The 21755-nt window shown below is 44.1% G+C and overlaps 1 protein-coding gene across 7 annotated transcripts in view; it reads left to right on the forward strand.

Annotated features, from left to right (window-relative positions):
* The window catches only part of CDK16 (cyclin dependent kinase 16), a 75455-nt gene that overhangs the window by 47579 nt on the left and 6121 nt on the right, over positions 1-21755 (forward strand). For all 7 annotated transcript variants that reach the window (XM_061614433.1, XM_061614434.1, XM_061614435.1 and 4 more), the window contains 11 exons: positions 261-386; positions 1497-1553; positions 5251-5365; positions 6767-6861; positions 9625-9687; positions 10084-10207; positions 10292-10412; positions 12301-12398; positions 13023-13128; positions 13998-14040; positions 15758-15848. In XM_061614433.1, the coding sequence (XP_061470417.1) occupies positions 261-386; positions 1497-1553; positions 5251-5365; positions 6767-6861; positions 9625-9687; positions 10084-10207; positions 10292-10412; positions 12301-12398; positions 13023-13128; positions 13998-14040; positions 15758-15848 (1039 nt within the window). The remainder of the gene's footprint in view (positions 1-260; positions 387-1496; positions 1554-5250; positions 5366-6766; positions 6862-9624; positions 9688-10083; positions 10208-10291; positions 10413-12300; positions 12399-13022; positions 13129-13997; positions 14041-15757; positions 15849-21755) is intronic.

Genomic DNA, 21755 nt, shown 5'->3' on the forward strand with positions numbered 1-21755 from the left:
CCCTCAGCTGACACTTTTCTCCTTCTTTGTTACCTCTTTGGAATCCTGTTTATGGCAGATAAAAGTCACATCAATTCCACTGACTTGTCTCCAAATGCTCAGGGGGATACAAAGATCTCTCCTGCTCTTCTGAAAGCCTGGAGAATGGCCACTCTGCCAGAGAAAGCCCTCAGAAGGCATTGGGGTTCACTGAGGGTTTACACTGAGGGTTTACATCTTTATCTCCCGGAATTTGAACCCCATTTCTCTCACCTCCCCAGGACATTAACAAGCGCCTGTCGCTCCCAGCTGACATCCGCCTGCCTGAAGGCTACCTGGAGAAGCTGACCCTCAACAGTCCCCTCTTTGACAAGCCCTTGAGCAGACGGTTACGGAGAGTCTCTTTGGTAAGTGAGATTTAATTTCATGTTTTTACTTAGGGTTTTTATAGCACCCTTCATTCCCCCAATAACATAGTTCTCTGGGTGCCTTGCAAAGAGAAAATGTTAAAATACAATATTAATGGCATCAGAAAAAAACGACAGCATACAAATTTTCAGCAGAGAAAGAGAGAACTAAAATCAAATTCAGCATAGAACTAAAAATAACGTATTTTTAGTGGGATCAAAATTCAGATTTTTAAAGATCACAGATTTGAAAGGAAAGGAAAGAAAGGTTTTGGCTTGCATCATAAAGAAAGCGCTAGGTAAGGCTTTCTCAGCAGGCTGTTGCATAGCCAAGGTGCCTCCACTGAAAAGGCCCTCTCCCTAAGAGCCACCCGTCTATGAAGGGGCCACACAGAGTAGGACCTCTGAAGAGGATCTTTAGGCAGGTATATATGGGAAAAGGCAACCTTTCAGGTAACCTGGTCCCCAGCCATTCAGACCAGTACATTACGTTTGTTGCAAAAGGTAAAGACCAGAACTTTAAGTTTATAGACCCGGGCCCCTCCAGTTGTCTACTGTGTCCTCTCACTGGAGTAGGAACAGTGATTAAGAGACCCTCCAGACTGGTGGGGGTGTTTTGGCAGGTGTATCCTGCAACATATCATTGACACAATGATAGTGCATTGGTGATGGATTTATACTGGACTATTCACACATTGTTCTGCTTTGTAGTTGTTCTGCGATGCTTCCCCAGTGTTACCACATGACTGCTGTTTGGAAGGGCACTCTTGTGCTACAGTGCAAGAAAAGCTGGACAAAAAAATAAACCAGAATATTTGTGGTGCAAAAAGTTGCATGATTTCAGCAGGAAGTTACAGGGCATGCGCCGATTGGAAACAAAGCAGTATGTGGAAACAAAGCAGTATGTCCACCATGAAACTTTTGCAGTCATAAGCAGTATTGAAAGTGGGATCATGTATCACCGCTCCAATATCATCATGAATGCATGAATGAATGAATCTGGAGGGGGCCTAGAGCTGTAGGAACAGCAGCTCCTGCCAGTTCTCTGCAGCTCCTCCAGCTGCAAAGGGCAGCCTCTCCCACATTGTTTCTTTGTGCTTTCTCGTGCAGTCGGAGATAGGTTTTGGGAAGCTGGAGACATATGTGAAGCTGGACAAGCTGGGAGAGGTGAGTGCTGTGACTGTCCCCTTTCACCCAAGGCGTCTGCAGGAAGGCAGGGCTGCTGTAGCAGGATTCCAGTCTAGAAGGCACTTGCAATAACCCTTGAGATACACTTACCTTATCTTGGCGCATCTGAGAAATTGTCATTCTCATCCTCAGATTATTTTTTTAATGTATTGATTTTTACTCTGCTCTACCAGCAGGGTGGTGAACATAGGTTCCCCTTTATTATATCCTCATGACAACCCTGTGAAGTAGGTTAGGCTGAGAAAGGATGGCTTGCCAAAGTTCAGGGAGCTTGGAAGTCTGAGGAGGGATTTGAACCTGGATCTCCCCAGTTCTAATCCAGCATTCTAAACTAGTACATCACGTTGGCTTAACCTAAGAGCAGTAAGCTTTATCAGTCTGGTATCTTTTCCCCTTTATCTCAATAATGGTTCCAGCTCATCCCATCTCAGTATCACCTCTCACAGCTGATTTGATCCAGTCAACCTGGGAGAATTATTTTAGTTCAGTGGACCAAGCACTGGATTTGGGGGTTCAGATTCCAGAGTGGTCTTGGGGAGTTTCTTTTAATTCTTTCCTTCCTTCCAGTACATGGATTGAGAAATGTGGCATTTTTGAGGACTGCCACTAACACCCTTATCCAGAGCTCCATGTTGAGCCATGTCTCTTGTCAGCTTCAACCTTTTCATCTGTAAAGTGGGCCTATTCATGAATCCACCCCAGGGCTCTTGAAAGGATGAATGAGAGAAGGGGGCTGCATTAATTGCACTGAAAGTTACTCATTCAAGAGTAAATCATTCCCCTCCAGACAAGAGAATCTCCTGCCCCTAATCAAATGGTGTTGAGAGCATCGTTCTGCAGTTGCCTTGTCCAGTTCAGGGTCCCCCACCTTGCATTAAAAATATAGCAAGCCACAGTCATCCCAGTGTTTAACCAAGCTGTGTCTCAGTCCCAGCTGTCCCATTACTGTCATGAGTATGTATGTATGTGTGTATGCAGGCATGTATTTATTTATTTATTAAATGTATGTCCTGCCCTTCCTCCCAAAAGGAGCCCAGGGTGGCAACCAAAACACTAAAAATACTCTAAAACATTTTAAAATATATTAAAATAAAACATCTGCAAAAACAACTTTTTTTAAAAAAAGCTTTAAAAACATCTTGAAAAGCAAAGTGAAGAAATCTTTATTGTTCAAAGCCATAGGCCACCACAATTAAACAAATATAAGAAAATACAGAATACATATTTAAAAACAGCTCATAGTACAATAAAACAATTATTCAGCATGAAATGGAAGAGCAGCTTGAAAAGCAATTCCAACACACATGCAGACTGGGATGAAGTCTCTAAAAAGACTTGTTGAAAGAGAAAGGTCATCACTGGGCGCCAAAAAGATAACAAACATGGTGCCTGTCTAATATTTAAGGGGAGGGAATTCCAAAGGTTTGGTACCAAAACACTAAAGGTCTGCTTCCTATGTTGTGCGGAATGGACCTCCTGATAGCCTCACCTGTAGAGTGTAGCGATCGACTGGGTATATAAGAGGTAAGACGATTTTCAGGTATCCCTGTCCCAAGCTGTATAGGGCTTTCAGGTATCCCGGTCCCAAGCTGTATAGGGCTTTGTACACCAAAACCAGAAACTTGAACTTGGCCCGGTGATTATTGGGCAGCCAGTGCAATTCTTTCAGCAGCGGGGTGACATACTGGTGATGCTTTGCCCCACTGAGCAGATGTGTCCCCACATTTTGCACCAGCTGCAGCTAGAGTCTACGGCCTCATTCTCGCTGAGGTAGTAAACTTGTCAGGCTCCAGACTGCTCACATGATGGACAGTTGCTCCGTACAATAAGCTCCTCCCTCCAAATAGAAAAGTAGATGTCAGGGAGAAGAGGTCTTCTTTATCCTTCTTCCTGAGATGCCACTTTTATGTGGAGGGGCATTCAGTGATGTGAGTCCCCACTGACAGTCTGAAGGCTGTATGTCTGTATGCTAACTCAGTAAGAACTAGGCTGAGGAAGGCAGATGCATGGGCCTAACCAGGAATTTAATTAATTAATTAAAGAATACACAACTGACCCACCATTAGAATATATTATAGTAGTGTACACACACATACACCAAGATACAAAGTACAAAATAAGAATACATTAAATCCATCTGTAAAGTCATCATTCTTTCATTCCAGATGTGGGGAACCTTTGGCCCTCCAGATGTTGCTGAATTACAACTCCCATTAGCTCCAGCAAGCATGGCCAGGGGCCCAGAATGATGGGAGTTGTAGGTCAGCAACATTTAGAAGGCCAAAGGTTCCCCACACCTGTTTTAACTCATCATGGGATCACATAATATTCTCGCCACCATTTTAAAATACATTTGCAATAAATTAATATTAGGAGATATTGTCTTGTTCTGTTTCCGTATGGATTCCCACATATTATCTGAGATATCCTTCCTCTTTTTAGCCATCATGTTAAAACACAAAAGCAGAGAGGGCACAGACTTGTAGCAAAATACAGTAATGGATTATTTTAACTAGGCCAATGTGCAGTTTAATTCTGATCTGAGGTTTGAAGGGGCTTGTCAGGATCCCTCCTGCTGCCACCACCTGTCAGGTCCCACCAGTCAGGATCCTGGTTTTTATTTGTTCTCTTACCAGCTTTAGCACAGATCTCGCAAGATCCCACTGCTAGGCAGCACCACCAGCCACTCCCTATTCACAATATTGCCTTGGGACTTTGCCTTAGTCTCCTTCTGGCTTATTGTTACTTTGTGTCTGGGTGCACTTGCAGGCCACAACCCCCCTGTATCTTTGTGCCTATAAAGCATACAGCCCTGGGTTGCTGTGGATACTTGATGATGTTACACTATCTCTTCATCACTGCCACCATTTGATACTGTTTCTCCACCTTGGTAAATACCCTGCCTACCCCTCTGGTCTGTGAAAGTCCCAGCCAAGGATCAGGCTTTTGGTAAACCAAGAAAATATTTATTTATAAACACCAGGAAATAACAAGATTACTTAAGGTATATTTAACTAGCATATGGTTTCATATATTGCATTCCTCTTTATGTTTCTAGTCATATATAATCTGCCTCAATACCAGCCTAATACAATCCAACCCACAACCAACTCCAACCCACAACAACCAGACCGAACTCCACCAACAGAACCCTTTCTCAACTGTCATCCTCTCATTTATACCTTCAGCCACTCAAACGCTCAGCCAATCATCATACAGCATTCTCCAGCATTGTAGCCCATGTACTCCCCCTCTCTCCGCCTTCTTACCTCATTTACTCTAATAAACCCTCACCATATTTACAGTAATATCTATATACAGGGACATCACAGGGCTACACTTCTCAAATTCATTTTGTCTTGTTTTGTGTAGTGCAATTCTATACTTGTCTATTTGTGTGTGAATTACGAAGGGAGGAGGAACATGGTGTAAGAGATGTGAGGAAATGAGGTGAGAGGTCGTGGAGGAAGACGCAGTTGAAGTAGCATTTGGGGCTGCCATTTTGCATCCCAGTTCCTCTGGTGAAATGCCTTCTGTGGTGGCCTGGGGAGGGGGAGAACATAACTAAAGGAAACTGAAGGGCAACTTGGGACTTAGAGGAGACCTGGGTGAGAGGCAAGGTGATGAGAAGCTGGGTGTTTGGCCACCAGCCTCAACTCTGTCCTTGCTTCTTTAGGGGACGTATGCCACAGTCTACAAGGGAAAGAGCAAGCTCACTGACAACCTGGTGGCCTTGAAGGAGATCCGTCTTGAGCACGAAGAGGGAGCACCTTGCACAGCCATTCGGGAAGGTACGCCCACCATCCCCTGAAATCAAGAGCTTCAGTCAGTTACAAGAATCCCACCCGCATCGAAAAGCAGAGATGGTCATAGACATTTATATGAGCCAAATAGCTGTAGTCACGAACAGAGGAGTCACATACTGAACGTTTAGATGAACACAAAGACTAGAAGTAAGATGTTTGCAATGACTAGAAGACAATATGTAGCGGCCCGAAGTCCAGAGGAATTCGTGTAGGACAGATGAGACTCTGGGTTAAGCCGGATGCAGCAGTCAGAGGAACAAAACCAGCAATAGTGTTATTATCATTCCCTCTATTAGTGGTGTTCAGGGGTGCATGACCAGGGCCACCGAGAGCGGGTTCGGGCCCCGGTAAAAAATTTTTTTGCCCCCCCCAGCAAGGGTGAACCGGCTAAAAATCTTTACACTTTAATCTTTTATATCATTATTATTTTCGTTGAAATTCACCAATTTTACCATGGATGTCAAAAACAATAGACAAATAATGATACTACCGAGAAAGACAAAAACATATGGAACATAGTCGGGCCCTGGGCCCCTTCCAGACTGCCAGCCCCAGCAATTTATACCAGCTTGTCCCCCCTGTCGTCAGCCCTGTGCATGCCTATCCTTTTGTAGCCAAAACAGCATCACACATGTGCAAGGAGGAGGATTCAGCTGGTTTGGGGAAACCCTGAGGTTTGTGGAAGTAGATAAAATCAGTTTAAAAAAAAAAACACCTTAGGCAGAAAAAAAGGCAGAAAAAAGCTGACTGTGCATGTGTGCAGTCACATGGAGGACTGGGGAAAGAAGGGAGCAAAGGTATGCACAACCTAGAGAAGTCATTATCGGAGCCCTGGCCAGATCTCAGGAGGTGGCTATAGCCCCTCCTCATCCTGGCCTGTCCCCCCCTCTCAACTCCCCCTCCCCCAACAGCACCTGTAGGGGAAGATTCAAGGGGGCAGACCCTTCCCCCCCCATCTTCATGTACAGGGAGGAAAAGGAAGGATTCTGCTGCCCTTGGTGAGGCTGAGAGAGAAGTAGAGGGAGAGGAGTTGCAAACACATACACGCATTGGCTATAGGGGTGGGGCACACCGGGGACACAGCCCAGTGTTTTGTTGCAGATCCCACTTGCCTATGTATATAAAAGTCAGTGTCCAACATTCCATCACAGAATTATCTGTCCTGAGCAGTGCCAAGTCCAGAGCAGTAAATCATACAGGGACACAGCAGGCAGCCTCCTCCCTGGGTATGAGCTTTAGGTTCCCTGGAGCTTTGCATTATTTTATTGCATATAGCGTGCATGCTGTTCTCTCAAAGCACAGAGTTTGGGAATGACTGCATTAGACTCTTAGAGGTGCTTATGTGGAAGATCTCACAACACACCTCTCTTTCTCTCTGTTTTCCAGTTTCACTTCTAAAAGATTTGAAACATGCCAACATAGTGACCCTGCATGATATCATCCATACAGAGAAATCCCTTACACTTGTCTTCGAATATTTAGTGAGTAAATTGGGGAGGGGAGGGGGACATAATAACTGTACCTTGTACTGCTTTACACATGACAACATTTCAAATTCTTTATGAGATGTATTCATTTTTTGTTGTTCACCGCCCAGAGAGCTTTTGCTAGTCGGGCGGTCTAGAAATCCAATAAATAAATATAAATAAATAAATAAATAAATAAATAAATAAATGAGTGAAAACTGAGCATTCAGAAAAACCAATATCTAGAACGTCCTGGATGGTTTGAACAAAGGTGATGTTTATACTACAGACTGAAAGGGTGGTTTAACTGTTATGGCTTCCTCCCAAGGACCCCTGGGAACTGTAGTTTTGTGAAGGGCTAAAGAACTCTTAAGAGAGCCCTCAGCATCCTCGCAAAACAGCCACTTCAGTGGAAATTTTTTGTAGCGTACGTGAGACCTAGTTCTCCAAGGTTAGTCTCCTGAAACATAGGGGGATATCCAACTAAATCCAACTCAAGAGAATGCCCATTGAAATTAATGGACTGAAATTACTTAAATCATTGATTATACTCTGATTATTATTAATATTAATATTAATTACTGGCCCTTCACCCAAAGAGCCCAGAGCAGGGTTTAAAATAGAGCATTAAAAAACACTTCAAAACAACCTAGTATCACAACATCACAAAAAATAAGGTGGATCCTAAAAATATACATCTTTGGTGTCAAAGGCCAGGGTAAAGTGGTGCGTCTACAGCATTTGCCAAAAACTGTACAGTGAAGTTGCCAGAAACACCTCTGCAGGGAGGGAATTCCACAACTTAGGGGCTGCTACAAAGAATGCCCTCTCCTGCCCTTGCCCCAAGTTTCTGAGGGTGGCAAAACTACCAAAAGGGACCCCTCTGCTGATCTCAACACCCAAGAGAGTCTGTAGGGATGGAGGTGGTCTTGGAGATATTTGGGACCTAAGTCATTTAGGGCTTTAAACATGAGCACTTTGAATTGGGCCTGGAAACAAACTGGCAACCAATGCAGCTGTTTTTGAACAGGGGTTATATGATATCTAAAGAGAACCCCAGTGAGTAATCTGGCCACTGCATTTTGGACCAGTTGAATTTTTCCAAGTTGTCTTCAAGGGCAGCCCACATAGAGTGCATTGCAATAATCCAATCTGGAAGTTATCAGAGCATGGAGTACTGTGGACAAGTCATCCCTGTCCAAAAGAGGCTGAACCTGGCGAATCAGCTGGAGCTAGAAAAAGGCACTCGTAGCCACTGAGGCCACCTGAGCCTCCAGTGCCAATGTTGGATCCTGGAGTATCCCCAAGCCGCAGATCTGCTCCTTCCAGGGGAGTGCAACCCTATCCAGAACAGGCCGTCTCACCACCTCCTGGACATGAGAACTCTGGAAACATAACACCTCTGTCTTTTCAGGATCCAGCTTCAATTTATTGGCTCACCCATAGTAATGATACTAATAATCCTTAGCATTCATATGGGACAAAGGTGAACCCCAAGGACATTTTTCTGATTCTCTAAGACCCCACCGATTTCAGCATCAGTAGCAAAAAGAAAATAAGAAAGACACAGTGCTAGGGTTATCCACCCCTGATGTAGGACTTTCTGAGAATGTAAAGTGCTTCGTGTACATGATCTCCCTATTCCAAATGAGAAGGGAATGGGCACAGAGAGAGAGAGAATGATAGCGTCTTATAATACTGACAGCTACCTCATGGGGCCATGGCTGAGTTGAAGACCAAACTGGAGATTTCCCAGCTCATCACTCAGTCTTCATCACTGTGTTACATCAGTGATGTAACATCTCAGATTTCTATTTTTTTTTAAAATGAGTGTAGTCTCATGGCAAACAAATGAATTTATTTTAGGAAATGGGACCTTAGGGAAGGTAGTGATCTCTCATCTGCAAGGATCTACGTAAAACTGCAGGACAATACAAAGGCCATTTTGTATCAGTTCAACACAGCCATAATAAATTAGGCAAATGAAGTGCAGTCCCTCCCGGCAGGGGTGCACAACCCACACATAAAGGGATCACGATAGGAGTAGTCCTCCCCTCCATCCTTGCAGATGCCTTCCAGAGGAGCACTACATCGACCTAGCTGCCACCTCACTCTTCCCTTTCTCCCTCCCAGTAAGCTGCAACAATGCTGGTGACGGGAGGTCAGGTAAGTGCTACTGCTGCTACCCTACCATACTGACCTCTACTACTGCTGGGCCAATATGGGGATCAGGAGGTTTATGTGTGACTCCTGTGGCCCTTTTCTAGCCCTCCCCCTAAGTCTGGTGCAAGCTACACAGGCTCAGGTAATCTATATTAAGGGGAAAGGGAGGGCTGGATGGGGATCTCTGTATTGGTCCTGGATGCATGCCTGACTGGGGTAGTTCTGCTGAGTCCTTTGGTGAGGCCTCCACTCGAAGCTGAATGATTCCCATAGTCTTAATGGTAAAAAGTGCAGTCCTAGGCTCAGAAGGAAGACCCCCTTGAATTCAGTGGGACTTATTTCTGGGTAAGTGTACATAAGATTGCAGCCTTAATTGTGCAAGTCAATCATTTATTTATTAAGTTAGTTATTTAAATATTTATAGGCCGCACTTTTCATAAACATACAGCAAGGCGGTATACAAGATACAAAATTACAGTAACTTTGATTAAAACATCCATCAAAGTATCAGTAAAAGATGTTTGGGAAAAAGATATGCACATTTCAAATGCTTGATTTATTGAAGATAGCCTAAAGAGAGAGAAGATGTCAATCCTGTATCTTCCTTTCCCCCAGGATAAAGATCTGAAACAGTATCTGGACGACTGTGGCAATGTAATAAATATGCACAATGTGAAGGTAAGTGCTGACTTCCATTTGACTGTGTTTCAGCAGCTACTTTTCCTGCTTCGCAAGCAACTTTACTGATGTTGCTGGCAAAGGCTCAATTCAGCATGCAATTCCATTTGAGGATTTGATACTTAATCTGCATGTTCTCCTTTGATGCTGCACTGGTTATTGGTGGTGAGTCCATCAAATCAGTTTGGAACTGTATCGAGAATATAAGGTGGTGTTACCCAAGAAAATCAAATGTATACGAATGTATATGAAGCAGATACATTTTCATAAATACACGCATTTTGTATACATTGTGCAAGTTAGAGCTGCAGTATACACACTATGCTGGTTGTGATGTAGGGAGAAAGGATGTATATCTAGAGAAACAAATCAAGATGGCTTTGTTTCCTCCTCCAGCTGTTCCTGTTCCAGCTGCTGCGTGGCCTAGCCTACTGTCACCGTCAGAAGGTGCTGCATCGGGACCTCAAGCCTCAGAACTTGCTTATTAATGAGAGAGGGGAGCTCAAACTAGCAGATTTTGGTGAGTACACATCAGCTTTCCTCCCTCACTTTGCAACCTTTACTGACAAGTTTATTATTTATTTGTTTGTTTGAATTCTCCCAGGACTGGCCCGGGCAAAATCCATTCCTACCAAGACCTACTCCAATGAGGTGGTGACACTTTGGTATCGACCCCCTGATATCCTGTTGGGCTCGACAGAATATTCCACACAGATTGACATGTGGTAAGGATTCAGTGGCCTGTAGCCAACTCTCTCCCCACCCACATAATGTGGAGGGAGATATTCTGTTCCCAGTGATACCCTTTACACTATTTTTTCTGATTCCCCATTTATATATCAGGGCAAATTCATATGCCACACTGTAGAAATCCACATGCCAGGTTAGCAATTTTAAATTTGCTAAGTTAAAAAAACCCTCTGATTGAAATCCATGGATTTTGATCTTGTTTTCCATTTGCATCTCATGTATTATCTAAAGCAAGGATGGGGGAACCTGTGGCCCTCCAGATGGTATTAGATTCCAGTTCCCATCAGCCCCAGCCAGCATGTCCCATCGTCAGAGATGATGGGAGTTTTAGTCCAGCAACATCTGAAAGGCCACAGGTTCTCCATCGACCTAGAGGTACAATCTATTTTCTACATGGTTCATCCTTTCCAAAGATGATTGAAGCAAACTGAGGCTGTGGAAATAAAACATGGGCTCAGGAAGCTACAGAGCAGAAAAAGGAGACTGAAGCTGGAGGCAAATAAATGTATGGAGGCAGTAGCCTCTTTAGGAAGCATTTTCAGTTTTTGGGTGGGTGGGTGGGTGGGGAGACCTGGAATGGCAAACAAGCCATCCTGAAAGCTTGCCCATCTCCACGTGGCATTTCCCTGTAATGTGCAGACACAAGAGAGTGTCAGCTGTGCTCTGTGGAGCTCCTCAATTCATGCAAGGGGGTGTTTTGAGGCCCCAACAGGCCTGACCACACAACCCCCTGTGAAATGGGTGCATGCCCTAGAATGGGCATAGCCGACATGGTGCCCTCTAGCTCTTGTTGGATTCTAAGTCCCATCAGCCCCAGCCAGGATGGCCAGTGGTCAGGGATGATGAGAGTTGTAGTCCACAACATCTGGAGGACCCCATATTGGTGACCCATCATACAATGCCTTCCCTGCTATAGTGATTCTGAGTGTGAGGTGGACCTCCCTAGGGAGTGTGTGAGCATTTGTACAGTAAGATCCTCCATACTAACTGCGAACTCAATTCTCCAAGTGCCACTCTTTATGTAACCAAAATGACCTCACCTGCAAATGAAAGGAAAATAGGAACAAGTTTGAGGGAAATCCCAAGTTTTGCAAGTTTGTTTTGGGATGGGGGGACCACAAGGAGAGAACCCTCCAAAACAGCCCACTGAAGACTGAGAATGCTCATTGGTCATAGAATACTAACTGTTGCCAGGGTGGTGGAGGGCAGCATTTATACAGCAATATTTTGTTGCAGGTCCTACTTGTTTCGAAAATTTTCCTGATCCTTTTCAATACATGCCAGAATCCTCTGCAATGTGCAGGGGAAGTTCAGTGACCAAGGTGCACGGAGTCTTCAATGGACAACCTGTAGAATGATTCTCTAAAGGTGGAAAGTTTGAAATCTACTTCCCTTTATGATAAAGCGTTTAGAATAATAGCCAGGGCAGTGAATACTCTGAACAAAAGAAAGAAAAGTAAAAGATCAAAATTCATACCCAAATTCCATATGAAAAAAGGTGAAATTTTGTTACCAGTTGCAATTATGTGAATTTGGCACATTTTCTTATATATTTCTCTAATTCTGTGTCAGATTGTCATGGGTGGGACAAAGATTTATGCAGGGTCCTGAAACTGCTCCTCCCATTGACTGCTGGAAATCTCTGTGGCTCCTCCTTTACCAAGAAATTAGTGAATTAGTGCTGCAAAATGAGGAAATATATGTGTATTTGGTTCATTTGCACGGTGCATTCGAGTTGCAGAATTTGGCTTTTCTTGGAGCAGAATGTTTTGGTACTGTGGGACAGAATCAGGATTTTGATTTAAAGCCGAAAAGACATGGTCCTTGCTCTGCCCAGTGATGCCCATATGTCTCTCCTCGCAGGGGCGTAGGCTGCATCTTCTACGAGATGTCCACAGGACGGCCGCTCTTCCCAGGCTCCACAGTTGAGGAGCAGCTGCACTTCATCTTTCGGATATTGGGTATGGCCCTTGGGTGACCTCTCTGGGACTGTTGCATTGCTGAGAAATCAGTGGAGAAGTGGTGGTGGGGAAAGGCAGGAGGGTCTTACAGAAGAAGACTATGCTGTTGTTTCACAGGCAGTGTAGTGAATCTTGAGAGCTGCTTTGAGGATTCCTTGCAAAGAGCAGGATACAACTCAGGTTGATCAACAATCAATAACCATAGTAATTAAATAAATATCTATAATCTATTTACTATATATTTTGGAAAGTTGTTGTCTGTTCACTATGCACTTGAATACTTCTTAGAATTTTGTAACCAAATTTTGCATGCTGGTTCCTGAGATCAAGGAGCATGTTTTTGTCTGTGTTTGGACATCATCAGACACCATCTTGAATCAAGATGGTAGAGTGAACCTTTCAAAACTGCACTGATTTTTTTATTAGAATTCCCGAGCAACACCGGGTGCAAGGCTGCTAGTAATAAATAAAGGACAAAACAAAATGACAGGCAGGCTAGCGTGGGTGCTCTTTAGAAGGCCCATTTCAGTACTAGGCACTGTTCTCCTGCCCAGGGTACCGCTGCTGCCTCACTGCCTCCTTAGTTGCTCCTTTTCTGACCTCTCCTCTCCTCTGCATTGCCAGGGACGCCCAACGAAGAGACGTGGCCTGGAATCCTGTCCAATGAAGAATTCCGAGCCTATAATTACCCCAAATACCGTCCTGAGGCCCTGATCAACCATGCCCCTAGGTGAGTATCAGCCTGCAGTTCAACAGATGTGGTGGTCTCTGAAGAGCAGGAAGATGGTATCATGTGGTCCCAGGGAATGGTCTGAAGGCACATGAGGCCACCACCTTGCTAAAGCTAAGCAGGCCTGGGTTTTGTCAGTGCCTGGACGAGAGACCCCCAGGAACCACGTGTATATTGCCTTGAGTTCCTTGATGAAAGAAAGGTGGGATATAAATGAAAGAATATAAAAATAAATAAACAAATAAAGAACTACAGCAAAGAGAAGGAGGAAACCTGTGATGCCCCTAGGAGTACGGGGTATTATGCTTCTGAGAATTCATTGCCAGGCATTGCCCACATCCCTTCAAGTATGTCAAGCATGAGCTCCTGATCCCAGAGACACCCACTTCTATTCACTGGCTTCCATTGCTTTCCCATGAGCAGAGATGCAGATCAGAGGCTCTTTAACTCTCTCCTTCCCAGAACATGGACTCTGCTTGTGCACCTCCTCTGCTGACTCCCATGCATGAGCCAAAGCATGGGTAAATTGGAGTGAACAGCTGGGGGTGGCAGGAGGCAAAGGCTCTTCCAAAATCTCTGTTGTTGTTCACACTGAGGAGGAGGAAGAGGAGGGTTTTTTAAAAGGCCGTTGTCTGTCTTGCCTCTGAAGGGTTCAAGGAATGTTGATGGCTCTTTGGTTCAGTTCCAAATATGGCTCCTATTTTACATGATTTCCCAACCTAGGGTTGGATATATTTTGCATGTTTACAAGAACTTGTAAAGACAGTTAGCAGCGGCAGTAGAGCAGCCGAGAGCAACAGCCCTGGGAAGCAAAGCCTCAATGTCCCCTCGAGAGCCTGATCTTTCTTTTTTCTCCTGGATCTTAACAGGCTGGACAATGATGGGGCTGACCTCCTAGGGAAGCTGCTGCAGGTGAGAAGTTGTGTTTGCAGGTTGGAGTCCTCTTTTTCTCTCCTCCGGGACCATGCCCTTTATCGCTTCACCAGCTTCAGGCAGTGGAAAGGCCTTCCCTGCTGGGCCTGGCAGCCATGGTAGCCTGGACTGCCATGCCTTTTCCTGCCTTTCTCAAAGAGTCACAGAACTGACACATCTGACAAAATGGGCTCTAAATCACAAGCCTTGTGGGGCAATAAATTTGTTTATCTTCAGGGGCTCTTTGCTGTTTGTGCCAAGAGAACAGACACAACTGCCTACCCTTTTGGAATAGAATGGGAAGCAACCCAATATGGGTTCCTCCAGACCGGTGGAGTTTTTTGTGGGTGTATTCTGCAACATGCCATTGATGCAATGATAAAACAAAAGTTACAAGGTTTCATCAGGAAGTTGTGGGACGTGCATTGATCGGGATGAAACAGTATGTCCATTCCGAAACTTGCAGGTGCAAAGAGTATTGAAAGCGGGATCACATATAAGCGCTCCAGTACCATTATCAACACCATTATGGGCACATCATGAATGTGCAGTAAAAAAGACATCTGGAGGGGGCCTACATCTGTCACGAAGATGAATTCCTCACAGAAGAAACTACCCTGGTTTCACCCCAGCGCCTTGGTCAATTTCACACCCTGTCAGCACTAATATAAGATGTGGTTGCAGTCCCTTGGGTGGGGTCCTCACTAAACTGTCCCAGGGTGAGCTCTATTGCAGGCTGATACAGGAGCTTGGTCACCGGCACCATCCTGTCAAGTTTTAAGGTGTTGTAGTGGTTAAGGTGTCGGACTACGACCTGGGAGACCAGGGTCCAAATCCCCACATAGCCATGAAGCTCGCTGGGTGACCTTGGGCCAGTCACTGGCTCTCAGCCTCGTGAAAACCCTATTTATAGGGTCGCCATAAGTCGGAATCGACTTGAAGGCAGTACATTTACATTTTTTCAACATGCAGCTGATGCAGATGCATGGTAAATAGTCCCTCTTCAGGCAATCAAAAGAACTCAAGGGTTCAAACCAGGTAGGAGGCATTGGCATTGGCCCCCCCATGATGTGCAAAGCTCTAAAGTGAGTTTCTAGCTGTGTTCAGTTGTATGCAGTTAGAATCCTCCTTGTGGTCAGGATCTTTGTGTGATCTGGGTTTCCTATTGTACTGATCTGGGTTCCCAAACTAATGAAGGATTTTAACTAATTCAGCTGAAGACAATTAGAATCTCGCTGGAGACCTTGGTGGTCAACATGCAAAGATCGGGAGAGGAAGGGGTGTGGTTGGCATGCATAAGGATGTTAGTGCATCCTTGGACACCTTGCACGTTCTTTTGAGTGCCTGAAAAGGGCTTAGCCTTCCCCAAACCTGGTGCCTGCAGATGTTTTGGATTCCAACTCCCATAATTCCTCATCATTGGCCATGTGGCTGAGACTGATGGGAATTATAGTCTAAAATATCTGGAGGGTACCAGGCTGGAGAAAGCTGGCATATGTTATAGAACATGTGGTACAATAGCTGTCTCTATGTAGCCAGATGACTGTCTGACATAGCTTATTCCTGAGCAAATCACTGTACGTTGCCACCTCTTGTCCGAATGGCATTCCTAGTGGGAGCCAAAGGACAGACATCTGTCTTTGTAGCCTTGATTCAGGGCCTGGGATTGATCTCTCTTTTCTTTTTTCTTTTCCTTTCTCTTCTCTCCCAAATGCAGTTTGAGGGCAGGAAGCGGATCTCTGCAGATGAGGCCATGCGCCATCTGTTCTTCCACAGTCTGGGAGAGCGAGTCCTCAAACTCCCGGACAGTAGGTGCAGGCTGGGGAGGAAGGGAGGCCAGGCACAGTGGGATATGAGGATGGGTACATGTATTCATGGAAGGGGATGTGGTGTTGACTCTTGAGTGTTGGACAAGCATGATGAGGAACTATGGTTTTGCTAATGAGCTGGGATCTGTCATTCTTGAAGTGCATGAACCCTCCTTCTCCCCCACTCCATTTCTCAGGTTCCTCTGTTATTTTGTAGGGCTGCCAGCCTTAATTTGTTTAAATGATAGGTTAATCAACTAGATGTTTGCTTGATTAATTGGTGAAGGCAAGTTTTAATCTGTGGAGCTGAGAGTGAAGGACACTTTGGCTTAATTTTGAAACTGTTTTGCTTCTGATTGGTTAGTGCAATAGGGAGTAACAGAATATTCCCTGGAACAAAAGACTGGAAGCCTGCAGCCAAATTAATTGGCTGGTTAGCGCAATATGTGAAATTCAGCACCACCCCACACAAGACAGCTTGTTTATCCTCGTTATTCCCTTAGGTTTATTTATAAAGTCACAAAGTTGCAATGATGATAGAAGTAACCAATTTCTATGTAATCAAAGTGACAGGAGCTCTTTCAGGGTCCACACCTCGCATACTTATGTCCCTTTTGTTGTGCTGTGTGTATTTGTGTGTGCTTAATTTCGTTTAAAGCAACACCACAGCAGCGGAGTAACAGCAGATGTTGAAATGCGAGTGTGCCAGTGTGTGCTTGCATTTACCTAAGAAAGAAGGCTTTTACCCTGCATCAGCATCACTGAGACTTGAGACTTAGTAAAATAAGAAAAGCTAGTTTATTTGTAGAAATACATAGTAGATAGAAAAGCAAACCTAGTTCTAACTAACTAGCTAAGTTGGAGGCGTAATGCCCAGGTGCGGGAGTTAGCCCCATGCTAGGAGAGAGAGCAGAGACAAAGGAATGTCTCCTCTCTCCCGGACAGTCGGAGGACAAAGGAAGTGGAAAGGGCGGAAGGAGGAGGGGCATAGAGCACCAGACTACAGTTGTGTCCAACCCAGAGCAGAATGGGGTTGCAGGACACATGAACTGGACTCTTGGACAAATTATTAATTCCTTGTTGGAAGATGTGCAGTTACCAAAGGAGTACTGGGGAGAAGCTGCAGTTACTGCCCCTTACCTGCAGAACCGACTTCCTGCATCTGCAACCAACAAAACACAATTTGAGCTGTGGCATGGTAGGATCCCAAGTATGTCTCACCTTCGTGTATTTGGGTGCAAGGCCTTTGTGCACATCCCAAAGGAAAAGAGATCCAAACTTGACAACACTGCCAGGGAAGTAATATTTATTGGATATTCTCCAAAGCAAATGAGGTACAGAGTAATAGATCCCAAAACTGGCAAAGCTGAAGTATGCAGAGCTGGCCATTTTGATGAAAGAAAGCACGCACACCAACCAGAAGGGGCGCCACGCCAAACAGATGGCAGCGAAATGGAAGAAGAAGCTGAGTTATTCTTCCACCACAGAAGGTATAACAATATACCTGCAGAGGAAGGTGAGGAATCTGAGCCAGAAGAGGAGTCTGAACCACAAGAGGCAACAGAGCCAGAACAGGCATCAGAGCAGGAAGGGGCAGCCGAAGCGCCAGCACCCAGATGCTGTGAACGCACCAACGCAGGTATCCCACTCCTACCACCACATCTGGCTTGGTAACAGTACTGATATACAGACTTTTCTTTAGCATTTGGCTTTTTCTTGAGTTTCCTCTTGTAGCCTGCAGCTTTCTTTACTGGAGGAAGCTTGGTCAGTGTCCAAGTTTTATTTTGGTGTAGAGATTCCAGCTCTTCCTTGGCTGGCTGCTTCTACCTCTCAGCTTCGGCTTTGGGTAAGGCTTCAATCTCTTTCCAGGTCTCTGGTTCTGGAAGTTTGTCTCTCACAAGGTAAGCAAATCTCTCTGGTGGTACACCTCTGTTGGTGTGTTCAGAGCAGAGCTTGGAAAAGTTACTTTTTTGAACTACAACTCCCATCAGCCCCGGCCAGCATGGCCACCGGACTGGGCTGATGGGAGCTGTAGTTCAAAAAAGTAACTTTTCCAAGCTCTGGTTCAGAGCGTCCTGGGTGCTGGTGCTTCAGCTGCCCCTTCTGGCTCTGATGCCTGTTCTGACTCTATTGCTTCTTCTGGCTCAGACTCCTCACCTTCCTCTGCAGGTATATTGTTATACCTTCTGTGGTGGAAGAATAACACGGCTTCTTCCATTTCGCTGCCATCTGTTTGGTGTGGCGCCCCTTCTGGTCGGTGTGCGCACTTTCTTTCATCGAAATGGCCAGCTCTGCATACTTTGCCAGTTTTCGGATCTATTACTCTGTACCCCATTTGCTTTGGAGAATATCCAATAAATATTACTTCCCTGGCAGTGTTGTCAAGTTTGGATCTCTTTTCCTTTGGGATGTGCACAAAGGCCTTGCACCCAAATACACGAAGGTGAGACATACTTGGGATCCTACCATGCCACAGCTCAAATTGTGTTTTGTTGGTTGCAGATGCAGGAAGTCGGTTCTGCAGGTAAGGGGCAGTAACTGCAGCTTCTCCCCAGTACTCCTTTGGTAACTGCACATCTTCCAACAAGGAATTAATAATTTGTCCAAGAGTCCAGTTCATGTGTCCTGCAACCCCATTCTGCTCTGGGTTGGACACAACTGTAGTCTGGTGCTCTATGCCTTCCTCATGGAGAAAGTCTTGCATAGCCCTGGACACATATTCCACTGCATTGTCAGATCTTATGATCTGTGGCTTTCTGCCACATTTGTTGGATACAATCCTAACATAGTCCTTCAGTTTTTGAAGTACTTGACTTTTCTCCTTTATCAGATACATGGTAGTATATCTGGAATAGTCATCTATAAAAGTCAGCAAGTATAAATTTCCACCTTGGGAGGGCATTTTCATTGGCCCACAAAGATCAGTGTGAATTAATTGTGGAGGCTTTTTGGTTTTCCTCTCACTTTTCTTAGGAAATTTTGGTCTCACACTTTTAGTTTTAATACAGCACTCACAAGTTTGTGTACAATTGCATTGTCTCATTCTAATGCCTCTTGCCATATTCTCTTTTTCAAGAGCAGTAACTCTAGTTAGGCTGGCATGTCCTGTCCTTCTATGCCAGATATGCAAGTTTTCAGAATCACTGGTTTCCTTGACCACATTTGCATGCATTGTTTCTAAGTATTCTAGAATTAAAAGTCCATTTTTCACTTTTGCAGTGCAACTTATTCCTCCTTTATCTAGAACATAGCAAAGTTCTTCACTCGTGTGTTCACCTCCAAATCCCATTATTTTTGTAACGCTTATTGAATTGTCTTTAAAATCTGGAACATATAGACAGTTTTTAAGTTCCATCTGTCTTTGCCCACCTGGCACTTTGCATTCAACTGTCCCAATTCCTTCACAGAAAATTTCTTGTCCAGACGCTGTAAATATCTTTTGCCTGTGACTTTCAAAACTTTTAAACAGGTTTCTATCGATTATAATATGTGAGGTGGATCCTGAGTTAATTAAAAATCTTCTTTTACGATCACTATTGCCTTCATGAGGCACATAGTAGCTAGAATTTCTTTGCGTAGGGGCATCTCTTACTTCAGCCAGCTGTTTGAAGTCAGGCTTTGGCGTTTTGCATATGAAACCCCTGTTGCTGTATTTGGCTTTGCCCTTTTGTGGATTGGGGCAATGACTCATCTGGCTACCTTTTGTTTGTTTGTTTCTCTCCATAGTAAAGTTTGCTTGCTCCGACATAGCCTCCATTTCCCGCCTTTCTCGAAAGTCCTGGTCTTTTAAATACAATATAAGCTGACATAGACTTTGATCAGAACTTTCTAGCACGCAGGAAATTAATTTATGATCCTGACTAAGAGAGCTTAAAAGCAATCCTTTCTTTAATTCTTCATCTAGAAATTGGCCACATCCTTTCAATTTTGCTAAAAGTTCTGAAAACTTTTCTATGTATTTACTCAGACTGCCCCTTTCAGCAGTCTCTTTCAGAGAAAATAACTCTTTGTACAGAAACATGTGGCTTTGTTTTCTTGTTATAGACTTCTCCAAGTTTGTTATACATTTCTTTTACACTGTCACATCCAACACAGAAATTTAATGCTTCGTCTGATAGAGCAGCAATAAGCAGGGCCTTTACTTTTGCATGCTTACGTCTCCATGAAGCCGTTGCGTTCGCATCCTCATCCAATGGTTCTGGATCAGTCAGAATTTTGTTCAATTCTTCTGCTTCCAGGAGCACTTTAAATCTTAGACTCCATAGATCATAGTTATTTTTTTCAAGCCTTGGAACGCGTTTCTCGAGTGTTGAAACTTCAGCCATCCTTTCTACCTTTGTTCTGCTTTTCTTTCTAACTTAAAGTCTCCCTTGTAAATTACATACAAGCACTTTTAGCTTCAGCTACAACTTGCATTCAGCTTAGTTTGCTGGGTCCCATAACCCTTGTTGCGCTGTGTGTAATTTGTGTGCTTAATTTAGTTTAAAGCAACACCACAGCAGCAGAGTAACAGCAGATGTTGAAATGCGAGTGTGGCAGCGTGTGCTTGCATTTACCTAAGAAAGAAGGCTTTTACCCTGCATCAGCATCACTGAGACTTGAGACTTAGTAAAATAAGAAAAGCCACTTTATTTCTAGAAATACATAGTAGATAGAAAGGCATACCTAGTTCTAACTAACTAGCTAAGTTGGAGGCGTAACGCCCAGGTGCGGGAGATAGCCCCATGGCTTGGAGAGAGCAGAGACAAAGGGATGTCTCCTCTCTCCCAGACAGTCAGAGAAGAAAGGAGTGGAAAGGGCGGAAGGAGGAGGGGCAGGTAAGCTTCCCTAAAGATGTAACAGTCTAGCAACAGAGTGAAGTCAGAGCATCACAGGTAAAGGTAAACAAGCCTATCCATCTGGAGGACCCTAGCTCTATCTCCCTTCTGGAGCATAAACAAAAGAACAAAACAGGAGTTGCTCTTGCCTCACTTCCAACACTTTTTTGTGCTTTAGGCCCAGTTCTGAAGCCTATTCCTCGCATCTCCATTTCACCTGCTTGCCCTTCTCTAAAGTTCATGTATCTCAGCCCATTGCTTACACTGCCCCTTTACTTCAGCCTTGCCTTGGTCTCTCTGCCCCTTCTTTTCCCTTCATGGTATCACAATCAACTTTCCTGTCCTTAGCCTTTCCTGTCATAATGAGGTTTTGATCCCAGATAAACTGACAAGTATCTGTTTTCACAGAAATTGGACTGTGGACCTTCTGCCTCTGAGAGGTTTATTCCCTAAGAAGTTGGAATGTTTGTAGACATTCCAAAACATCACAACAGTTGAGCCAATCTAGAGTTAAGAGTTCACAAGCACAATATAATCTAGGTGGTATTTCCTACTACTAATTAGTGGTTGCTAGCTTTAATTTATTCCTTTTAAATTTTAAAAAGGGCCATGTCATTGAGATTTGGGTCATATGCAAATCTATTTAAATGTAATCACTTAATTAACTAATGAAAGGCAAGTGATTAACAAACTAAAATTCTTTAATCAGTTGACCACCCTATTTATTTATTTATTTACTTATTTGCCCTGACCACTGAAGCTTGATGAAAAATGTATAGTTTGAACTTGAGCTGGAATAAAGTTTCACACACGTTCAAAATTGATTTGAATTCACAAAATTAGAAAATTTAGTTTTGAGGGGCACTTATGCATCGTCCTCAGTCCCATCCCATCCCTACCTGGGACAGCATTTTTTAAAAATGTGGATCCAAAGAGCTATCCATTTGGTTTTTTATTTATTTGTTCATTTATATATTTGTTTGTTTATTTATTGAATTTACATACTGCCTTCCTTCCCAAAGGAGTAAGGAACAGCACAATTTTTAGTGTGTTTCCCCTCACATTGATTTTAGCTCCAGTTCAAATTTTC

This window comes from Rhineura floridana, chromosome 3 (genome assembly GCF_030035675.1).
Source record: "Rhineura floridana isolate rRhiFlo1 chromosome 3, rRhiFlo1.hap2, whole genome shotgun sequence".
Taxonomy (NCBI): Eukaryota; Metazoa; Chordata; class Lepidosauria; order Squamata; family Rhineuridae; genus Rhineura; species Rhineura floridana.